The sequence below is a fragment of the Rhea pennata genome, chromosome 2, assembly GCF_028389875.1.
Source record: "Rhea pennata isolate bPtePen1 chromosome 2, bPtePen1.pri, whole genome shotgun sequence".
NCBI lineage: Eukaryota > Metazoa > Chordata > Aves > Rheiformes > Rheidae > Rhea > Rhea pennata.
The window spans coordinates 139,553,571-139,572,044 of record NC_084664.1 but is presented as its reverse complement, the minus strand read 5'-3'; the positions used below and the strand labels follow the sequence as shown (position 1 = coordinate 139,572,044).

General features: G+C 36.7%; 1 protein-coding gene across 12 annotated transcripts in view; it reads left to right on the top strand.

The window, feature by feature from the left end:
• The window catches only part of VPS13B (vacuolar protein sorting 13 homolog B), a 460,401-nt gene that overhangs the window by 222,826 nt on the left and 219,101 nt on the right, over positions 1–18,474 (top strand). For all 12 annotated transcript variants that reach the window (XM_062570474.1, XM_062570471.1, XM_062570467.1 and 9 more), the window contains 3 exons: positions 3,376–3,503; positions 10,686–10,920; positions 18,219–18,439. In XM_062570474.1, the coding sequence (XP_062426458.1) occupies positions 3,376–3,503; positions 10,686–10,920; positions 18,219–18,439 (584 nt within the window). The remainder of the gene's footprint in view (positions 1–3,375; positions 3,504–10,685; positions 10,921–18,218; positions 18,440–18,474) is intronic.

Genomic DNA, 18,474 nt, shown 5'->3' with positions numbered 1-18,474 from the left:
CGGGCTGCGGTCATATGATGGATACGTTTCGAGTAGGGTCATGCGATGGGCTGGTGGAGAGAGAATCCCACTGCGGACTGGGGCACAGGCTGTGGCCGGTGGACGTTGTCTTTCGGGAGGAAAGAGCTTGGGGAGCGCTGAGAGTGCGGGTTTGCCTGCAGCGCGATGACCTTCTCCGTCCAGGTTGTGTTACGGCAGTCTCGGTCCAGAGCCAGAGGGAAGCTGCTGCCCTCTTAATGCCTGGGGTACTGAGGCATGGCAGAGGGCCGCTAGAAAAGAGGGGTCCCGTGCAGAAGGATGAGACAGCATGGTGTGTGGATAGGTGCAGAGCACATAACATTAGGCATAACATGTTTGCACTGTATTTACCTGCCTCTAGTTCAGCTACCAGCTGTAAAGGAGGAGGAGGAGGAGGAAGAGGAGGAGGAAGCAAAAGCCTGTGCCAAGGCAATTAGTGGTGAGCACAGATTTAATAGTGGTCCTCAGCTCAGTAGCAAAAGATCTCTGAGCAGTCTTTCACCTTTTATCTATCTGAGAAATGTCCTTTTGCTACAAATCAACTCGCTTCTAAAGAATTTCTTTTTCATTTTGTGTTTCTTGGATCAGTGAGTATTAATTAATAGCACAGAATAGCATATTTTTTTCAAAGATCTTTTCATTTTTAAAATATGTAAGTGTCTTATTTAGATTCCTAGAGAAACCATTTCCCAACAGGCTAAAAACCGCAAAGGAAGAGGCATCCATCTATATAAGAACACCTGTCTCTAGGATTTATGCCTATAAGTCTTGCTTACTGGCATCTCCTACAAGGAGAGGGGTTTTATGATTAATTTTGCAGAATTGCCACTTGGAACTGAACTTTAACCATAAATTGTGAATTAAATTATGAAAACTGCTGCTTCTTGTAGCTCAATCCTTACATGTATGATTGGTCCATTTTTAAAAGTTTTTTTCATTACCAGTGTGTTCTGAAATTGATGTGCCAACTATAACTGATCGCTTTGAAACAGATGCAATGTATATTTTTACCAAAATGTCAGTTACACATTATGGACTAGAAGAAGAGAGTAGGAACGTTTTGTTTTGCTGTGTGTTAGTTTTCCTGAAAAGTCAACTTTGTACAAACTGAAGCAGCCTTTTTTTTTTTCCTCATCAGTTTGTAAATGTTTCAGACAAATCGTATTTTCTATCTAGCAATTGCTGACTGGCTCCTGGCTTCAACACAAGGCTGATTACAGTGCCAGGAAATGTTGCTAGATTTTCAGTTCAGTAGTAGCTGAGTAGCATAATTATTTTAGGAGATTAACCTTCATACTGAGACAGATGGAGCTGATCCAGTCTACGTGTCTGCTACAGAGGACTAGCCAAACGTGCGGGGTAGCCACGCCGTACGGCTGCAGTCTCTTAGCAGCTGTCATCTACTGACGGTCTTGCCTGATGGGGAGTTACGACACTGTTTTGTCCCAACATCCCTTCAGGCAGAAGAGGAGGGGGGAAAAAACCCCAAACCAAAAAACTCATGAGCAGAGGTCTTCCTTCTGCTTTCTTTTTCAGCAGTTATTTCTAACCTTCTTTCTTCTTTTTCCCTGAAACAACTCTTGCTACTTGCATTTTTTTTCTGGCCTTCTGTCTGTCTGTCTTTCTGTCTTTTGGTTGAGTGTGTGGTATGACATGAGGCTGTTGTCTGTCATGGATATTCCAGGACTTTGAAGCAGCTTTGCAGGTTTGAGGGGCATATGAGCTGAAAGAAGTGGGATTTTGGCCAGCCAAGAGCGTGTGTTTCTCGACCAACAAAACATAATGAACTGGAACAAACCCTTCCTTTAGACCCTGCTCTTGAGGAATGCACTTGTTCAGTGACGTAGGATGCTGATATTCCCTGCTGTAGAATACAGTTTTACATTGTATTTGTCTTTTCATCCTACCTTCTCCCATCTGCACCAGTAGCTCCCCGTTGCTGTCTGGATTGTTCAGACTGGCATTCCTGCCTCTCGCAAGTGTCCACAGTCTCGCGGTGACTTTATGAGTTGTTCTCACCATTACCCGCACTTTGAGCTGGATGTACCAGTAGCTCTTTTGTTTTAATCTTTCTTAATACTCAGGCTGTTTCTAATTCTTTCCATGTAATATGTGTAGTAGGGGGCTTGTCCACACAGAGAGGCTCATATGAACTGAGGTAGGGTATGAAGTTAAAGCAAAACAACTCTTCTTCACTAACTATCTTTGTGCTAGTTTAATCCATTTGTATGTCGATTGAATGGCATGGCATAAAATGATTTGTTGAAGGATTTTGTCTAAAATATTAGTCATCCATGGTCTTTTATTTCCTTGAAGGGAAGAGCATCACAATTAATTCCTCCAGTGGCATGAACATTGCACACATTCGGCAGAAATACACCTCTCAAATATCTCATTTTGACTTCTTCTCTGCATTTCCTTATATGATTAAACCTGACTGAAGACCAAATGATGCATATAAAGGGGCATAGAATTTTGCTCACCTGAGCTCAATTGATAACAACTTTTTTTTAAGAATTTTTCTGTAGTCTGTATGCACCAGATTTCTCTGGGCTTTATAATTCTGAAACATAACTTATAACTTTGGGATTGATTTTAATTTAATTTAAGTGAAACCGTGAAGACTTCATAATGTATTCTTGCAATTTTGTCAGTTCAACAATATGTAGGCCAAAGTTGGTAATGCTGAAGAAGCCGATGATAATTTGGTGGGTATCCCAAAACCTAAAAAGGAGGATATTCTGTAAGAGAGGACAGGGGCAACGACATACGATTCATACATTCTTTAAAGAATTTGCAATTGTTATTTGATCCATTCATTTTCTTTCAAGAAAACTATTTAATTTTTAGACCTTTTTTGGATGCAAACAAAGCATCCAAAGTTTTTGTTAAGTGAATTTTTAGAGTAAACAAATCAAAGGCTGTAATTTAATGAGTTCTCTCACATCAAGTTTACAAAACTAAAACCTTATTTAGGTTACGATGGCAGCAATGTACGTGAAAACCTCTTGTATTGCTATTCCATCACCAAATAGGTTATCACACTTTAAAAAGTGATTTAACTGCTTAGAACATTCCTTATAATATTTTCATAGTAGTTCATGTTAAGAAAGTTTAAGCATTTCTCAAAATGCTTTTGAAACATTGCACATCTCATCATGCTTTACTGGTGCAGTTGTATTGCCAAGTTAGAAACTGGTAAATAGCTACTGAAGCTTCTGCTACATAGTATTATCACTGGTGTACAGTGAGAGAAGAACTAGGTTAGAATTTAAAGTAAGTAGTTTCTTTCTTTGCTATCAGTAAGTATATTCCTTAGGTTTGCTTTGTATAACTGAATTTTGCTGTTTGCCATAGAATCTCGGCCTTTGTCACTCCCCGTGAAAACCATGCTGAACTCATCTGAAAGCTGCAGAAGTCCCGAAGAAAGAATGAAGGAATTTATTGGAACAGTATGGAATGCAGTTAAGCGCCTTACACTTCAGGTAAGATGAAAAAGGAGTGAGAAAAACTGTCTTTCCAAACTTTATGATACTTTTTATGCATCCTAGTGCTTTTTATGGAGGATTTTTAAAGGAGTTCCTTGGTTTTATTGTCTCATTTCAGTAGTTTCAACATAGTAGAAGATGAAAATTAAAATATAGGTTGCTGGTAAATTAAGCAAGGAAATCTTAGGCTTTAAAATGTTAGTGTTCAAAATAGTTTTTTGTTAGTATGGGGATGATCCTTTAAAAATCATATGAAAAAAATACTTTTTGCACTTCTGAATTATAAACAGAGCTTCCTGCTCGTCTGTAATTAAAATTGCAGAATACTGTCCTTTCTAAAAATATTTGAGGAAAATGCAAATTCCTTCTTGAGCTATATGGTACAGCATGATGTTATACAGTGGTGACTCTTCTGCTTATCTATCTTTTTATTAAGGACCAGTCATTGATCTAACTGTTTCATCCTGCACTACTCTTGATTTTGATCTTTGATCCGTAGAAGCAGAGTTTTCATGTGGCAATATATATACATACATACCAAACACCAAAAAGGCCATCTTAGAAATCCAGTGTTTAGATTGCATGATCAAATACAGACAATTTAGAAATGCTGGAATAAGACTTTGTGCTTCCATGTATGTATTGAGCCTGTAAATAACCCTAGCTTAACATTATTATAAATTGTGGCTTTTGAATGGTACACCAGCATATAGTAGCAGAGCTGTCTTCACATTAAAATTAAAAGAAAAAACAAACCTCACTATTATTGGCAGAAATTAATGACTAAATGCCTATTCATTTTTCATACGGACACGTCTTTGGGGTCAGACTGTTAGAGGGCTTGAAAAATTTGAGTTTTGCCTGAGCAAGGACTTTAGATTTGTTACTTCGTCCTAGAGCATACTGAAGTTGAGGGGGTGCTTTCTGTTATCTCTGTTTAGCTTCCAGTCAGATCTTTTGTTGTTATTTCTTGAATATTTTGTTTACTTTCTTCTGTTGCTTAGTATTATGACCACTAGTGATAAGAATGACTAGATAAGGGGTAAAAAGATGTAATTTGTAACCTCTTTGAAGGAAGCAACATATTTTTGTTCTGTGTCTGGATAGTACCTAGCACAAGGAAGCTCAGAATTTAAATAAGGTACATAGCTTATATCATAAGAAAAATAATAATGAAATAATGAGGATGATAAAGGACTGAGGAAGATAGCCTTGGGGCTGAGATACTGCCTCTATTCAGACATTTTTCATAGTGAGCTTTATTATGTGAGCAACCCTAAGGAAAGTGGAAAACAAATTTGTTATGAAATATGAGTAAGATGCTGAGCAGTTAAAAATGAAGTTTGCATGTTTTCCAATAGGAAAAAAATGTTTGTGATTGAGTTGCTATTTTTTGATAGAGACAAAAATTCGCTATACTGGTAGGCTCATATTTTCTCAAAACGTAATTTGTGACTATATCCATGCTCTAACATAATATACTCGAGGATTAGAGCTATTGGTGGTAGAAGATTTTTTTATATATATATATTATATCCTCTTTCTTGTGTTTGAAGTTCTAGATTTATTTACTTCTTATAATTTTTTGTAGCATACTCAGATGCTTTCAATTTTCAGCATTACGAATATGAAATTATATTTTTTCTTTTTATATGTATTGAAATTAAATGAGCCTGTGAAATCACACAGCAGCTTACAAACTTCTTCTGATGTGTTTCATCCTTGTGCTTTGATCATATTTGAAATGTATGCCAATATCTTGCCAGAAAGAGGCACTACATGTTACAGTAAAAAGTTGCAACAGATGCCAGGGAAATAGCACAGGAAATATCCAAGAAGGTGTTTCTGAACAAAAATGTAGTAGCCCCTCTTAGTGAGATATGAAGGATTTGTAGATATGCTTGCTATTCTTTTTATTATTAGCAGTCCCTGTACCTATTTTATTTAAATACATTTTTCAACACATAAAATGTATATATATAGGTCTTTTCTCCTTCAATATCAGCCCAAACTGGAAAGCTGAATTTTGTGCAAAGCGATGCATGTATGATAAGAAGTAAGGTAAGGGTAATGATTCAATCAAGAATAGTATGATATATTTATACTCTTAAGAAAACACACCATATAATTAGATTTTCTGTCAACATGAAAAAGCCAAATTGCTGGAATATTTTTTCTGGTTAAATACTGGAACACTTAGACTGTGAGTTTTTTTTTCTAAAGCTGTTTTCATGTTTCGGGATCTTTTATTAACATGATTGTAGAACAGAAAAGTCTGCAGTTGTCGTCAGATAAAACAGAACTTCATAACTTAAAATCATCAAAGGATTATTCTTTTAGTGGAAGCTTGAGTAAGTAAATGTGTTTGGAACCAAAGTAACTGGAAAGTTTATTTTGGAGCCAAAGCTGGTACTTGCTTAGTCCTGGCCCTGTCTTGCTCATGATAGAATATTGCATGAAGATTTTGTGCACTGAAGTTGTGCTAAGCTATTAGTATTTCAGTGAAAAGGCTTTCATACTTCACTATAAAAAGTTGTTTTTATTATTTAGTTGTTGTAGGATTTTATATGCAGCCTTGAAGTCTTCTTGGCAGTTAAACTGTGTAGGAGAGTAATACTCACTTTTCACGTGCTCTTCACACTAATAGTTGCTAAATTTGTGATGCAGTATAAACACAATTATTTTTAATTGGTTGTTAATGCTGAATTCCAGTGAGAATAATGAAGGATCTGTACCGAAAGCAAATGAGTAATGTTGCAGAGAATGCCAACTAAATAAGAGTGTAATTATTACACACAAAAAGTAGCCAGGTACTCCACATCCCTGAAATTATTGCAAATAATATTTTCTTTGAAGCATATAACTTGCACAAAATTATAGTTAAAATGAAACATTGATTGAAAGTACAGAAATACAATGATGAAGGTGACTAGTGTTCTTATTCTTTGAGTAGGTCAGGAAGAGACTTTGTCACTAGTTGCTTAACAATAATATTCATCAGTTATGAGATGGGATGATTTCTTAAAAGGATTACTTATCACAAACTGCCAAAAGTTAGTGTTCCATAACTAAACAAATACTTTTTTAAATCAAACTTGTTTAGAAGAAATACCATGAAATGCTAAGATACTGTTTTAAGCAGTCAAAAAGAAAAAAAGTGCATCTGGTCTTTGTTATATTCTTTTTCATGTACAGGTAGCCTAGCATTTTAGTTCTCATACTAATATGCACTCCTTTCCATTTATATATATATATTTTTTTCCTTTTTATCTAACTCTGAAAGATGGATTTCTGGCCTGTCTTCCTCATTTCTAAGCACTACATGCCAGGCTCAAGTGCAGATGATCTAATTGGACAGAGCTAATTTGGATGTAGGAGACTGAGGTGCAGTTGTACAGTAATGATCACACCATAACCCTGACCTGAGATGGTCCCGGTTGATCTTTGCTATTCTGGGAATCATTGCAAGTTTGTATTCTGTATCTGAAAACACACGAGCCTAGGTGACAAGAGAGACCGTGGTGGATGATGGTTAGTGGGGATGGAGGACCTTTCCCAGAAGACACCTTCATGGGAGTGTCACCTGGTGGGTGATCTTCATCACCTGTAAATGGTTTATATCGCTATAAAATGTGTGTCAGGGAAGTGAATCTCCTTATTTTATCGCTGGCATGAAAGGCTGTGAAGACTCTGGCACCGCCTGTCCCTCTTTGCTGCGGCTGGGCAGAGTAGCTGTGGCATTTTTCTGTTTTTCTCTCTCTCCCCCCTCCACTACCCTCTCCCTCCAGATATGAAGACTTGGTGGTTATGCAGTGTGGATTTCACAGTTTTCTTTAAACAGCGACATTCTCGCTCGCTCTCTTTTTTAATCAAATATGCCTTTAAAAAATACTTCATTTATTCCAGTAACTTTATACTTTCCCTTTAAGACAGCTGGGATCTTAAAGTCATTGCACCTTTTCAGGTCTGTAAGTTAGTAAAAGCTCAGAGCAGTATACTCTGCTTAACTTTTTTAAAGTAGAAGCGAAAATACTGCTTACTTCATTGGTTTGTCATTAGTGTACGTTACTTAGCATGTGTAGGCCTTGACATAATAGACATGAAAATAGGGGGTGATTCTGTTTCAAGAATTTGTAATAATTCCTTCTCTTTAACACATGAATGTGTTCAGTATTGGCAAAAGAACACGTTGCTACCAAAACTGAAATAAGATCCTTGAAACAGAAAGGATGTTGCCATGGAAAAATGAAGTAACACTCAGTGCAGCTGCGAAGCATTAATGAATAGGATATTTTTTTAAAAGATCATTTGTGTTTGGTGTGGCTTGGAGGGTCCCAACCAGATGGTTTCCATGAACAGGATCTGACCCCCAGCTTGAGGACTTCTTACTGGCAGATTACTTCATTTTCTTTCCCTTGGATTGTCAGATCCTTACATTAATGCAAGATTTACTGCTGCAGATTTATATTCAGTTACATAAATCAGTCACATTTTACATTAAATTCACAATTTTAGACACACAGTTTAACAGTTATTTAAAAAGTGTAAAAAGATTTATATGATAGCTTTAATATATGCTATTGATGTAGTTTAATTTTAAGATATTTGGATTACATATGTTTTAAAGCACTTTTCCGATTGGTGAAGCAATCTGTAGCACACATTCGCACTTTTTGTCCAACATATAATTCCATCATTGTAGGTGAACTCTCCCATTCCTTCACTGGAACTTGCTTTTAGACAGATCTCTGGATTCTGTCAGATAACTACCCACAGATCGCACTGAAGTTGATAGTTGTGTGTAAGCAGAACCTGGCTTTGTGAAGTTCAGCAGGTGTGACTCAGATGCTTGAATATGCACTTACTGGGCCCTTCTGCATCCAAGTTGGCACTTTCCTATATAATTACAATAACTGTGTGATTTGCACTGCAATGTGGAATTTTTACATAGGTTCATTTTGTTGGCTTTTGAAATCCTGCAGCTATATGTTCTGCGAATTTCATTTATTCATATAAAACTTTAAATGAAACACAAATATGTAAACATATCTGTAAGCGGATATGTCATACTATGTATTAAGAGCCCAATGCTATCATATCAATAACCCCATCAAAATTCAAGGACCAACTCTCATTCAATCATTTGTAAAGTGAAAGGTAAAATATCTGCATATTTTTACAGAAATTCTCCTCAGGCATTTGCAAGAGTGAAACTATTATGGCAGTCAAATGAAAGAAAAAGATTTTGAAGAACTCATCTTCAATATGAAGCTATACTATACTTTAAATGAGATTTAAAAACTCTACTGAGATTTCTTCTCAAGAGTACTTTGTAAAACATCTCCTGTAGATCCTGCTGCTGGTAATGTGATAACGTATTGTATCTCTTGGAATTGGTGGAATTTTTGGATTATTAGTACCACATGGTTTTTATATCAAGACAGCATTTGATGTTAATCATCATGGAGATATATATGTATGTAGAATGAATGATTGTTAAAAATCTTTTACTCAGTAAGTGCATTGATAAAACAAAAGTTATACTGATCGTAGCTTCTTTTGTCCTCTATTTATCATTATCCCACAATGGTTTGACCTACAACCTGTTGCTAATAGACCAGAAAATGATCTAATGTGTCACTGTAGAAATCTTTGCAAATTGACACAATGACTAATTTATGAGTTTAAAAAAAAAAGCCAAATGCATTACATCTGTAACAATACTCTGTTGCTTTTCATCCAATATAAATAGAGTACACTCTGCAACCTTGGATCAATAAACTACTTATCAAAGATGTAATTAACTTCATTTTACAATTCAAACAATTCTAAAACTAGAAACAAACACAGACTTCATGTAACAATGTATTTATTTTTGCAAAATTCTACTTATATTTTTCTGCGATGAATTCTTGTCAGTTTGTCTAAGCAAAAGGGCACAAAATGCTGAAACAAAGATGAATATCTGTGTTCTCTTCAGTAGGCTGGCAAAGCATTTATGATGCTGAGGAATTCCAGTGCTATTACACATTATTATTGGTGTCTTGGGGAATTATTAGCCTTCAGGGGAGCGTATCATGCACAGACCTTGGTTATCAGTTTCAAGTTATGATTTCTTTAATGATATCAAATTGTTAATCTCTGTTACATAAGTTCACAGCAAACAAATGTTCTTTTATCACAGCTACAAATAACATCTTGTGTCCAATAGTTTGGACACTAGACTGTTCCAAACTATTGTGAAGAATTGAACTGAATCATAGTTTGTACTTGCTTAACACAGTGTTCAAGTGTGCGGGCTCTTAGGGCTATTTGATATCCAGGTGCAGAATATTACTGGTAAGAGCCAAGGAAGACTAACAGGCTGTAGCTTACACTGCCTCTGAATTAACAAGTCATGATGAGTTCAGTTCTTGGTTTGGGCTTACTCAGCCTTGCTGGAAGTCCCTAAGGAGATGGCAGAATTGTCAGAAATGTTCCAGAGTAACAGCAGAGTTTGAAAATAAAGAACGAAGAAGTGACATTTCATTTGCAGTGAAAACAGGACAAAACTTTATAAACTATGTGAACTTCATTCGTTTCTCTTTCTGTTACGTGTGTTTAGGAGGAGGATGCATGTGTGTATGTATCTGTTTTATTGAAAGTCAGTTTTCCACTTAAAATTTTTTTTCTTCCTAGATTCTGGTGATTAACCTTTTCTACATATTCATTACTGTTGACTACAATGTAAAGACAGAACACTCCCTGAAATAAGTCTTTATAGAACGTAACAGCATATAAAATGTTGGTTAGCTCTAGAGCCTTAGCTAGTGCTAACAAAAGCTAATGAACTGCAAAAAGAGGAGGATTTTCTCACCTTTTTTGTGAGAACATTTTCCAGCTCAATCATGTTTCCTGTAAAAAGCTGTTGAAAAGTAGATATATATTCCATTTATATGGCAACACCTTTCTCATCAGATTTACAGACCAAGACGCTTTTTCTTCCTTTCCCTCCCATAATCATAATGTATGAGAATATAAATACTTTCTAACATTTTGTGTCACCTTTCCTTTTAATTTGCATAAAAACTAAGACTACTCCAAATGAACTGTGGTGGATGTGTAATTTGAGATTGGTACCAATGTGAGTGTGCTATGCAGAGAAGAAATGATAATCTGTTTCTTGGCTTTGTTTTACAGCTTGAAGTGCAATCGTGTTGTGTATTCATTCCAAATGACAGCCTGCCGTCCCCAAGCACTATTGTATCGGGTGACATTCCTGGGACTGTCCGAAGCTGGTACCATGGCCAGGCCAGTATGCCTGGCACGCTCGTTGTCTGCTTGCCCCAGATAAAGATTATGAGTGCTGGACACAAACATATGGAACCATTGCAAGAAATCCCATTTGTTGTGCTGAGGCCCATTCTTGAAGAAGGTAGAGTATGATAAATTTAAAAAGCTTTACTCTTTAATTTCCATTTGGAACTGCCAGGAAATTTTTTTTGTTTGTTTTATTTTGCTAACATTTTATGGTGTGGTGCTTTTTTAGCCATATATTATGTCTTTCTGAGGACTAGGAAACTAATGTCAGTCTTTGCCCAAAGAGATCAAAGTGAAACTCATCATCAAAGAGCTAGCAGTAGTTCTGTGATATGTTTTCCTTCTTTGGTGATGCCAAAAAAAAAAAAAAAAAAAATCAGAAGTGCAGTTCTTGCCCAGAATCTTTTGGTCATTCAAGTTACTATGCAGCCAAGTTGGGCTGACACCACAGGAAGGGCCAGTGAGTTGGGAACTGTACGAACAAATGGAGGCAGATTGGGAAAAACATCCATACCACCTTTGCTGCAAAAAGTGTCTTGGAGGTAACATTAGATGTAAGACAAGAAAAGAAATTCATACCGATGGCAGACTATCACAAGAAAACAGTGAGACTTCGTTGGTCATCATGATAAGCAAGTCGTGTTCTGTTTGTTTTTTTGTAGGCATTGGTTGTTGTAGAGGTTTGAAGAAAAGAACTGAGATCATTTTACATTATGGGGGTGTCTCATGCAAGGGAAAGGATGAAAAGTTTGCTACTCCTTATTTGAAAAGTTAATAGGTAGAGGTTTGATTTGTGGACTAATCTGGGGGAAGGATCAGCTTTTAACATTCTGCTACTTACTGCTTGAGAAATAATCCAAAAGGAGAGAGAAAGCTGAAAAAGGCCCTCGCAAGTGGAAACAAGCTGCTTATAGAGCTGTGAGCTGTTAGAAGATGTGAAGTGATCAAAGTAACAGGCTGAGGAAATGCTTTTACAGCACTAGTTTGAAGGAATACCAATGCAAAAATCTTGTTCTATTGATATCCTTACCAAAAAAATGTTTATTGAAAATAGGTAAGGCAAATATCTCTAACAATCTTGAGTGTTGCTCTTTGGATTTATTTTAATGCCATCTGTGAGATCTAGCATCATAACTAAGCTTAAAATTTCATGGAAATGTCAGTGTACAGTTAATTCATTACTGTATTATTGAAAAATGTTACTCAGAAGGATTTGATTCTGTTGTGTGTGTTTGGGCTAAGATGAAGAGAGGGAAATGCATGTGTTGCACTGCTTTTGTGACAGCATTTTCTGGCAAAATTATTTTATGCATATACATTGTTGAAATGTAACCAGTTATAGAGAATGTTTTATGAAAAATAGAGTCAGAAGCATTTTTAAGAGCTACTCCTGCTCCCAGCATCTCAAATTTTTATGGGCTTATAACAGCATTTTCTACCTCCTTTTGTTCTGCAGCTTACTGGACTGTTCTGTTCCTTCCTTCCCCCTCAAGCCACAGCAACAGAAAGAAAATCATAGTTTTTAATGCTGAAAGTCTTACTAGAGGTGTGCTAAGCACCAGCAACTGTGGAAAAAGAAAAGTACAAGTGTTTTTCCTAATTCTAGTGGGAATGATCTAATTTACTAATTACTATAATAGATAAAAGATAAATAATTTAACAAAAGTCGTCTTTTGTTTGTTTTAAACTGATGATGTAACTTAAACCATTTATGGAAGTAAAAAGTAATTTGAATTTCATCAGACACAGATTTGAAGGAAAGATCTTAGTGAGAGAAAAGAATCGCTCTGTTTGGGATAAAGCGTACTGTAAGGAATCTATTTGTGTGGCTTTGTGCTCTGGGAATAATGCCAAACAGAAGTTCTCACAATCTTCATATTTTTGATTATCTAATGGAGCCTTTGCCTTCTCTCTTGCCAAAACTCCCCCTTAAACAGACTATTAAGAAAATTTTTTCAGAGCTTTTAAGTCACCTTCTTTGTTTCCTCCCATGTAGAGGTGAATAATTTTTATGCACTTTCATTGTGAGTGTCTCTAATTTGCATTCTATGTTTGAACAAGACTTAAGGGACATAGCGTCATTCCCAAAACATGTTACCTTCTCTGTGAAATGATATTTATCCAAGCTTGCTTTTCCTGAAAAATATTTTTTGTATCATTAATTCTTTTATTAAAAACAAATATCTGAGCATAAGGCTTGTTCACAGGGACACATACTTACTTTTAAGAACGATATATGTTAATTCATTTTTTTTTTGCTACAAGAAAAAATAAAGGAGAAGAAAAAAGGAGCATAACCTTTTTTTTCTTGTCATTTGGGGATATTGCAGCCTTCTTACTAAGGCTTATTGACCTCAGGATGACAACATACTGTAAAAATAGCTTATACGATATCCCACAATGAAGTCTTTCCGTTTGTTTTGAGAGTTTTTTGTTATATTCCTTTTCCGAGATACTTAAAAGAACATTTTAAGTACAGTATTTCTACTCAGAAACATAATTTAGCATAATTATACAGAGTAGGTTATGAACAGAAATAGGTTTATCTCTGTAAAAAATGAGGTATTCTGTTGAACCTCTGTTGAATAACAAAAACAGCTATGTAAGTTCATAAAAACGTTTTAAAATGCATTAAATATTATCTTAATAGATCAGATCAATCATATGAGAAAATTCTAGGTGCAGTTATTACTAATGAAGCAGAACACACTGAAGAAATTAAATAGTTAGAAACTCTTCCTTTATTTAGAATTTTGCATTTTTAATCATTTTAGTTTAGAACCTCTTCCAGGGATCCACTTTTATTTCTAAACTAGTTACTGTTTGTTCCCTTTGCTTCAGACAATTTCTTCCTTTTAATTTTTTACTGGTGCATGTAAAATAGTTCCTCACTGAGTGCATGCTGGTAGCTTTTGTAAAGCCATCTTTATGAGAATGTTGTTTTTAGAGTATTTGCTGGACAAAGTAAGATGCATTAGAGGAGCAAATGTTCAAAATATCTTAAAATTGTTACTGAAATTGCTAGATATCATGTTCACATTTTCATGTGGATAACAGTATACTGACAATCATGCAAATCACTTTATGCCAAATATTTAAATATGAGGGCAACCCTGGATAGATAGCTTTTGTTTGTGAAATAGAACAAATCATTTAATCTCACAGATGTTTTGTAGCTTAGATTTAAACTTAACGAATTGTTGAGTGAATTCTTTGTAATGAAATGTATTAGCCATAAACTGCTAAAATATAATAGGCCTGCAAAAATCACTGCAAAAAGTGATTTAGTTTATGATTAAAGCAGATCACTGTTAATTTAGTCATTCATAGAATTTTTTTATCTTTTGTTAAATTAAAAGAAAATACTTCAGTATAATAAATGAAAAAAAATGTGTTACTGAAAATGAAAATTAACACAATTGGCAAGTTTTAAGTAAGAAATTTTGACATTCAAAAATTCTGCTATTTCAGTATTTATTCAATGTCACCTGTAAAACATGGTAATTACTATATTTAGCTTCACATTGTCTGTTAACATTACCTGTTACAGGTAATGATTTTATAAAGTTAGTTCTCACATTTCAGTGATATTCTTCAGTATTTGAATAGCAGTGAAGAGTCTGCATAAACAAACTGTTAACGGTGAGCTCCGGTGAGCTTCCTAATAGCAGCATTCAAGCTCGCAAAGCGTCTGTGCCTGTGCTCACATCTGAGGTCTGTGGAACTAAACCTCATCTGCCAAAGTGACTCTGGGCTTGCTCAAAGCTCTCAGTACTTTACACTCGATGCACCTAGGATACGCAGCCACGTAACGGCTCCCCTCTCGTACGACTGGGAAGAAGTACAACATTGACCTAATAAGTAATTATTACAATATCTTTTCCTTTTAAATATTGCGTATCACATGAGAATGTGAGGGAATTGGCAATTCCATGTAAAGACCCTGCAGCGTAGGGGCAGGAAAGGGCAATGAAGACAAAATAACGAAGATGCGTTTTGAAGATTACATAGGATGCATTTAGCAGACCTGGGAATAGATGCCAGATCATTTGCACGATAAAGCTTCCGTGATTTCCCTCCTGCCATTACTAATTTTAAACCAACAAAATTCATAGTTTGTACAACCGCCAACGTTTTATACAACATTCGTATGACTGCCACTTCTGCAGTATAGTTTTTAAAATACAAAGAAGTGTCATATAAAAGAGCAAATGTATAACAAAATTATTAGTAGCTGAACACATTTATCACTCTCTTGTCTCATAAATGTGGAAAAGCTTAAAATGAGCGTTCCCTCTCGCTAAGAAACAGAAAACAAGAAAATCATCGGTATGTTACAGTACATCAAGTAACTACCAGAGAAAGTGTTTCTCCATGGCAAAAGCTTTTAATTATACATGTAGCAAAAATAACTCAAATTCCCTCTAGAAAAGGAGTCTTGCCAAACTATAGCAAATACTGGATACATGATAAATGCCTGTTCTTTGAGAATTGTCTGGTGATTGAGTCAGTCAACTGCCAAAATCTGAAAACGTCATAAATTTAAGAAGTTGTAGAAACAGTTGAAATATATTAATTAACAGATTTTCAAGCTTTTTTAGTCAGTAGTGAGGAGGAATTAAAAGTAAGGATTTATGAAAACCGTCAGTCAGGAATGAACCAGAATCAGTAACCTTGTTTCATGTATAACTTTTATATTCTTGCCTATTAAAGATGTAGGTTAGTTCTGGTTCTGTTGAAGGCAATGTTAATATTACTTATATTTCAGCTTTAAAAAAAAAGCTCAGAAATTAAATAACAAGCAATAGTACATGTGGAGGGGAACATTAGACAGGCGGGGAAAATATCTGCCAAGTTTGATGCTGGTTTTTCCTTCCTACCTACTAATAAATAAACTTTGAAGTAAATACACTTTAAACAGTATTACTTTTGATGTTTAGACACTTTGAATTAAGCAGTTTTATAAAACCAATCTGCAAATGAATGTAGGTGAGTAATTTTTTTTTTTTTAATGTAAAGCAATCAGAATTACAAGCTCAAAACAAATATTTGTAAGGTGGACAGTTGCCGTATAGTGGTGAAATGATCACCTAGTGCACCTGGAGCTGATAAAGAGGTAGATGATGACAAAGGGGGGAGGGAGGAATTTCATAGTTGTAAGTTTGTGATGCATTTTGAGTGTACAGGACTCTGTGGTTTCTATACATTGATAAAAATGGGTATGTTTTACTTTCAAGGTAAAAAATATATACGGCATTGTATAGCTAAAATTCAGTATTCTCTCTGGAGATTCTTTCTAATCCTTGAAATATAACCGATGTTAATTTACTACTGTGATCACAGAGAAAAGCAAAGATCATGTGTAGTAATTAGAAACATGTCATTAGAGTTGACTTCGCATTTGAATTTTTTCCATCTATTACAATTAATACCTTGTATTTCTTGGCTGGCTGAACTTGGAAAAAATACAGTTTGCTAACTGCTTTTAAAAATCTGAAACATTTCCAAAGTGTTTTCAAGTTAGTTTGGCTGAGCTGAGTTCTTCAGTTTGTAGTAGCTTCAAAATAAACTGCAGAGTTTTTCAGTCCTTTCTTAGGATGAGATGCACAAACTTTCCTGATACATACCGCTGACCATACATGCTTATTGCTGGCGTCACCTGTGGAAGAAACTATAAAACTTTTACTAAAATCATGTAGTAAAAAGATGTTTGAATCCCGCTTTATTTTAATTTCAAAAGTTTCTGTAAAATGTCTTTTGAACCGTTAATCAGAGTTAGCGGTTAATTTGCGCTGTTTCTCGGCGATGCGGTTTCTCAGCAGGACGCCCTGTTGAGTGTGCCACGGCAGGCAGCGAACACACGCTGGGGCTCGCCGTGTGTTTCTGGAACGCGCTCGTGCAGGTTCCTTATTGCTCTGTAGGAGTGTTAGGGCCCATCCTGGTCCCCTGCCTGCCACCCTCTGTCCCGTTCCTCAGGACTGGCTCCTACGCTTTGGGGGTTTCAACGCGCGGCTCTTCCTGCCACCATGGCTCCAGCCCTGACGTTACAAAAAATAAAACCTCATACCAAATAATGTTTGAGTTGTGGTACAGGAGAGAGACACTCTGTCTGTGTTCTGCGCGCAGAGACGAAGAAGCGTTCGGCCCCGGCGGGGCTCCGTGGATGCTCGCCAGGCTGCCGGCTTCGGACGTGAGGCTGCGTCCCGCCCCTGCCGCCTTCCTCTGGCGGCCGCGCGGGAGGCAGGGCCCAGGCCGCTCGTCTGGGGCCGCAGACTCCCCTTCGTCCGAATGGGACGGAAGGGCCCAGCTTCCTCAGCACGAAACCTGATAGAGTAACAAAGACTTTCTTTGGGGGAAAAAATTCTTAAATAATTGTTATATTATGTGTTATGTATAGTCAGTCAGTCCGGCCTGAGCAGGACTTTTGCTCAGACTGTTCGATGCGTCGGGGCCTGGCCCCTACGCGTAGCGCTTCCGCCTGGGGCTCGGCCTTGGCCGCCGTGCCGGCCGTTGCCGGCTCTGCCTTCTCTCCCTGCCCTCCGAGGCTCGCGCTTTCCCTCGTCAACATAAGCCGCCGGCGGCCTTGCTGTAGTCATACAGCCGCACACCAGCTTTCCTCCATATTTAAGGTGAATTGGCAGTTGTCACCATGGTCTCTGCCACCCTCTAATTTCCCACCGCAAATGTATTGCCAAAGCGTGAAGGCAGCAGCAGTTACGTAAAAAGGTTCATCTATTGCTTCTTCGTTTTCCTGCTTCCACGGGATTAATCTATAATCAGAGTTGGACAGGTGTCGTCAAGGTCTCACCTCAGCAGTGCTTTGGGATCGGCTTTGTCTCAAGACACTATTCGGTCGAGATACAAGCTGTAAATTTTCAGAAGATAATTCTCTCTTTTAGTATTAAAACCTGAAAAAAATGTATCAACTATAGAGTGTCTATCGTAAGGAACTGCCTCCGCCACCCATATGCTGATATAAGTGGAGAGTGTATCAGGATAGGGTACTCCTCAGTTTGAGGAAAGGTGATACTTAACATTTTTTGGTCAAACAGATCTGAGACAGTAAAATATGTTTGCCAAGCGTATGTTGGATTCAATGTTTATGAAAACTAAATAAAGCAAAAAATATGCTCTCTTAGTGCTATGGTGGAAACATTTGTGCACAATGTGAAGTTAAAGTTCCCAGTTTTAGTTTTAAAGAAGCTGAAAAAAATATTGCTTTTTTTTTTTAGATTTCCAGGCGTAGAATGGAATTGATAGTTGAAGGATGTTTTTGAGAATTTGGGAATAATTTAATGGCCATTGAAGGCGTATACCGTGGGTTTAGGGTAAGGCCTTCAGTCAGTTCTGAAAAAAATTATGACTTAGTATTTATTGTGGAATTTAACTGTTTCCCCTCTTTTTAATGATTAGGTGATGCCTTTCCTTGGACAATCAGTTTGCATCATTTCAGTATATATACTCTTCTTGGACAACAGATGACACTAAACTTAGTGGAACCTATGGGCTGTACTTCTACTTTAGCTGTTACTTCACAAAAACTGCTTGCTACAGGGCCAGAATCCAGAAACTCATTTGTTGTCTGCCTTCATGTCGACCTTGAGTCCCTTGAAATAAAATGCTCGAACCCCCAGGTTGGTACATTTAATTGATTTATGAAAGGAAATTG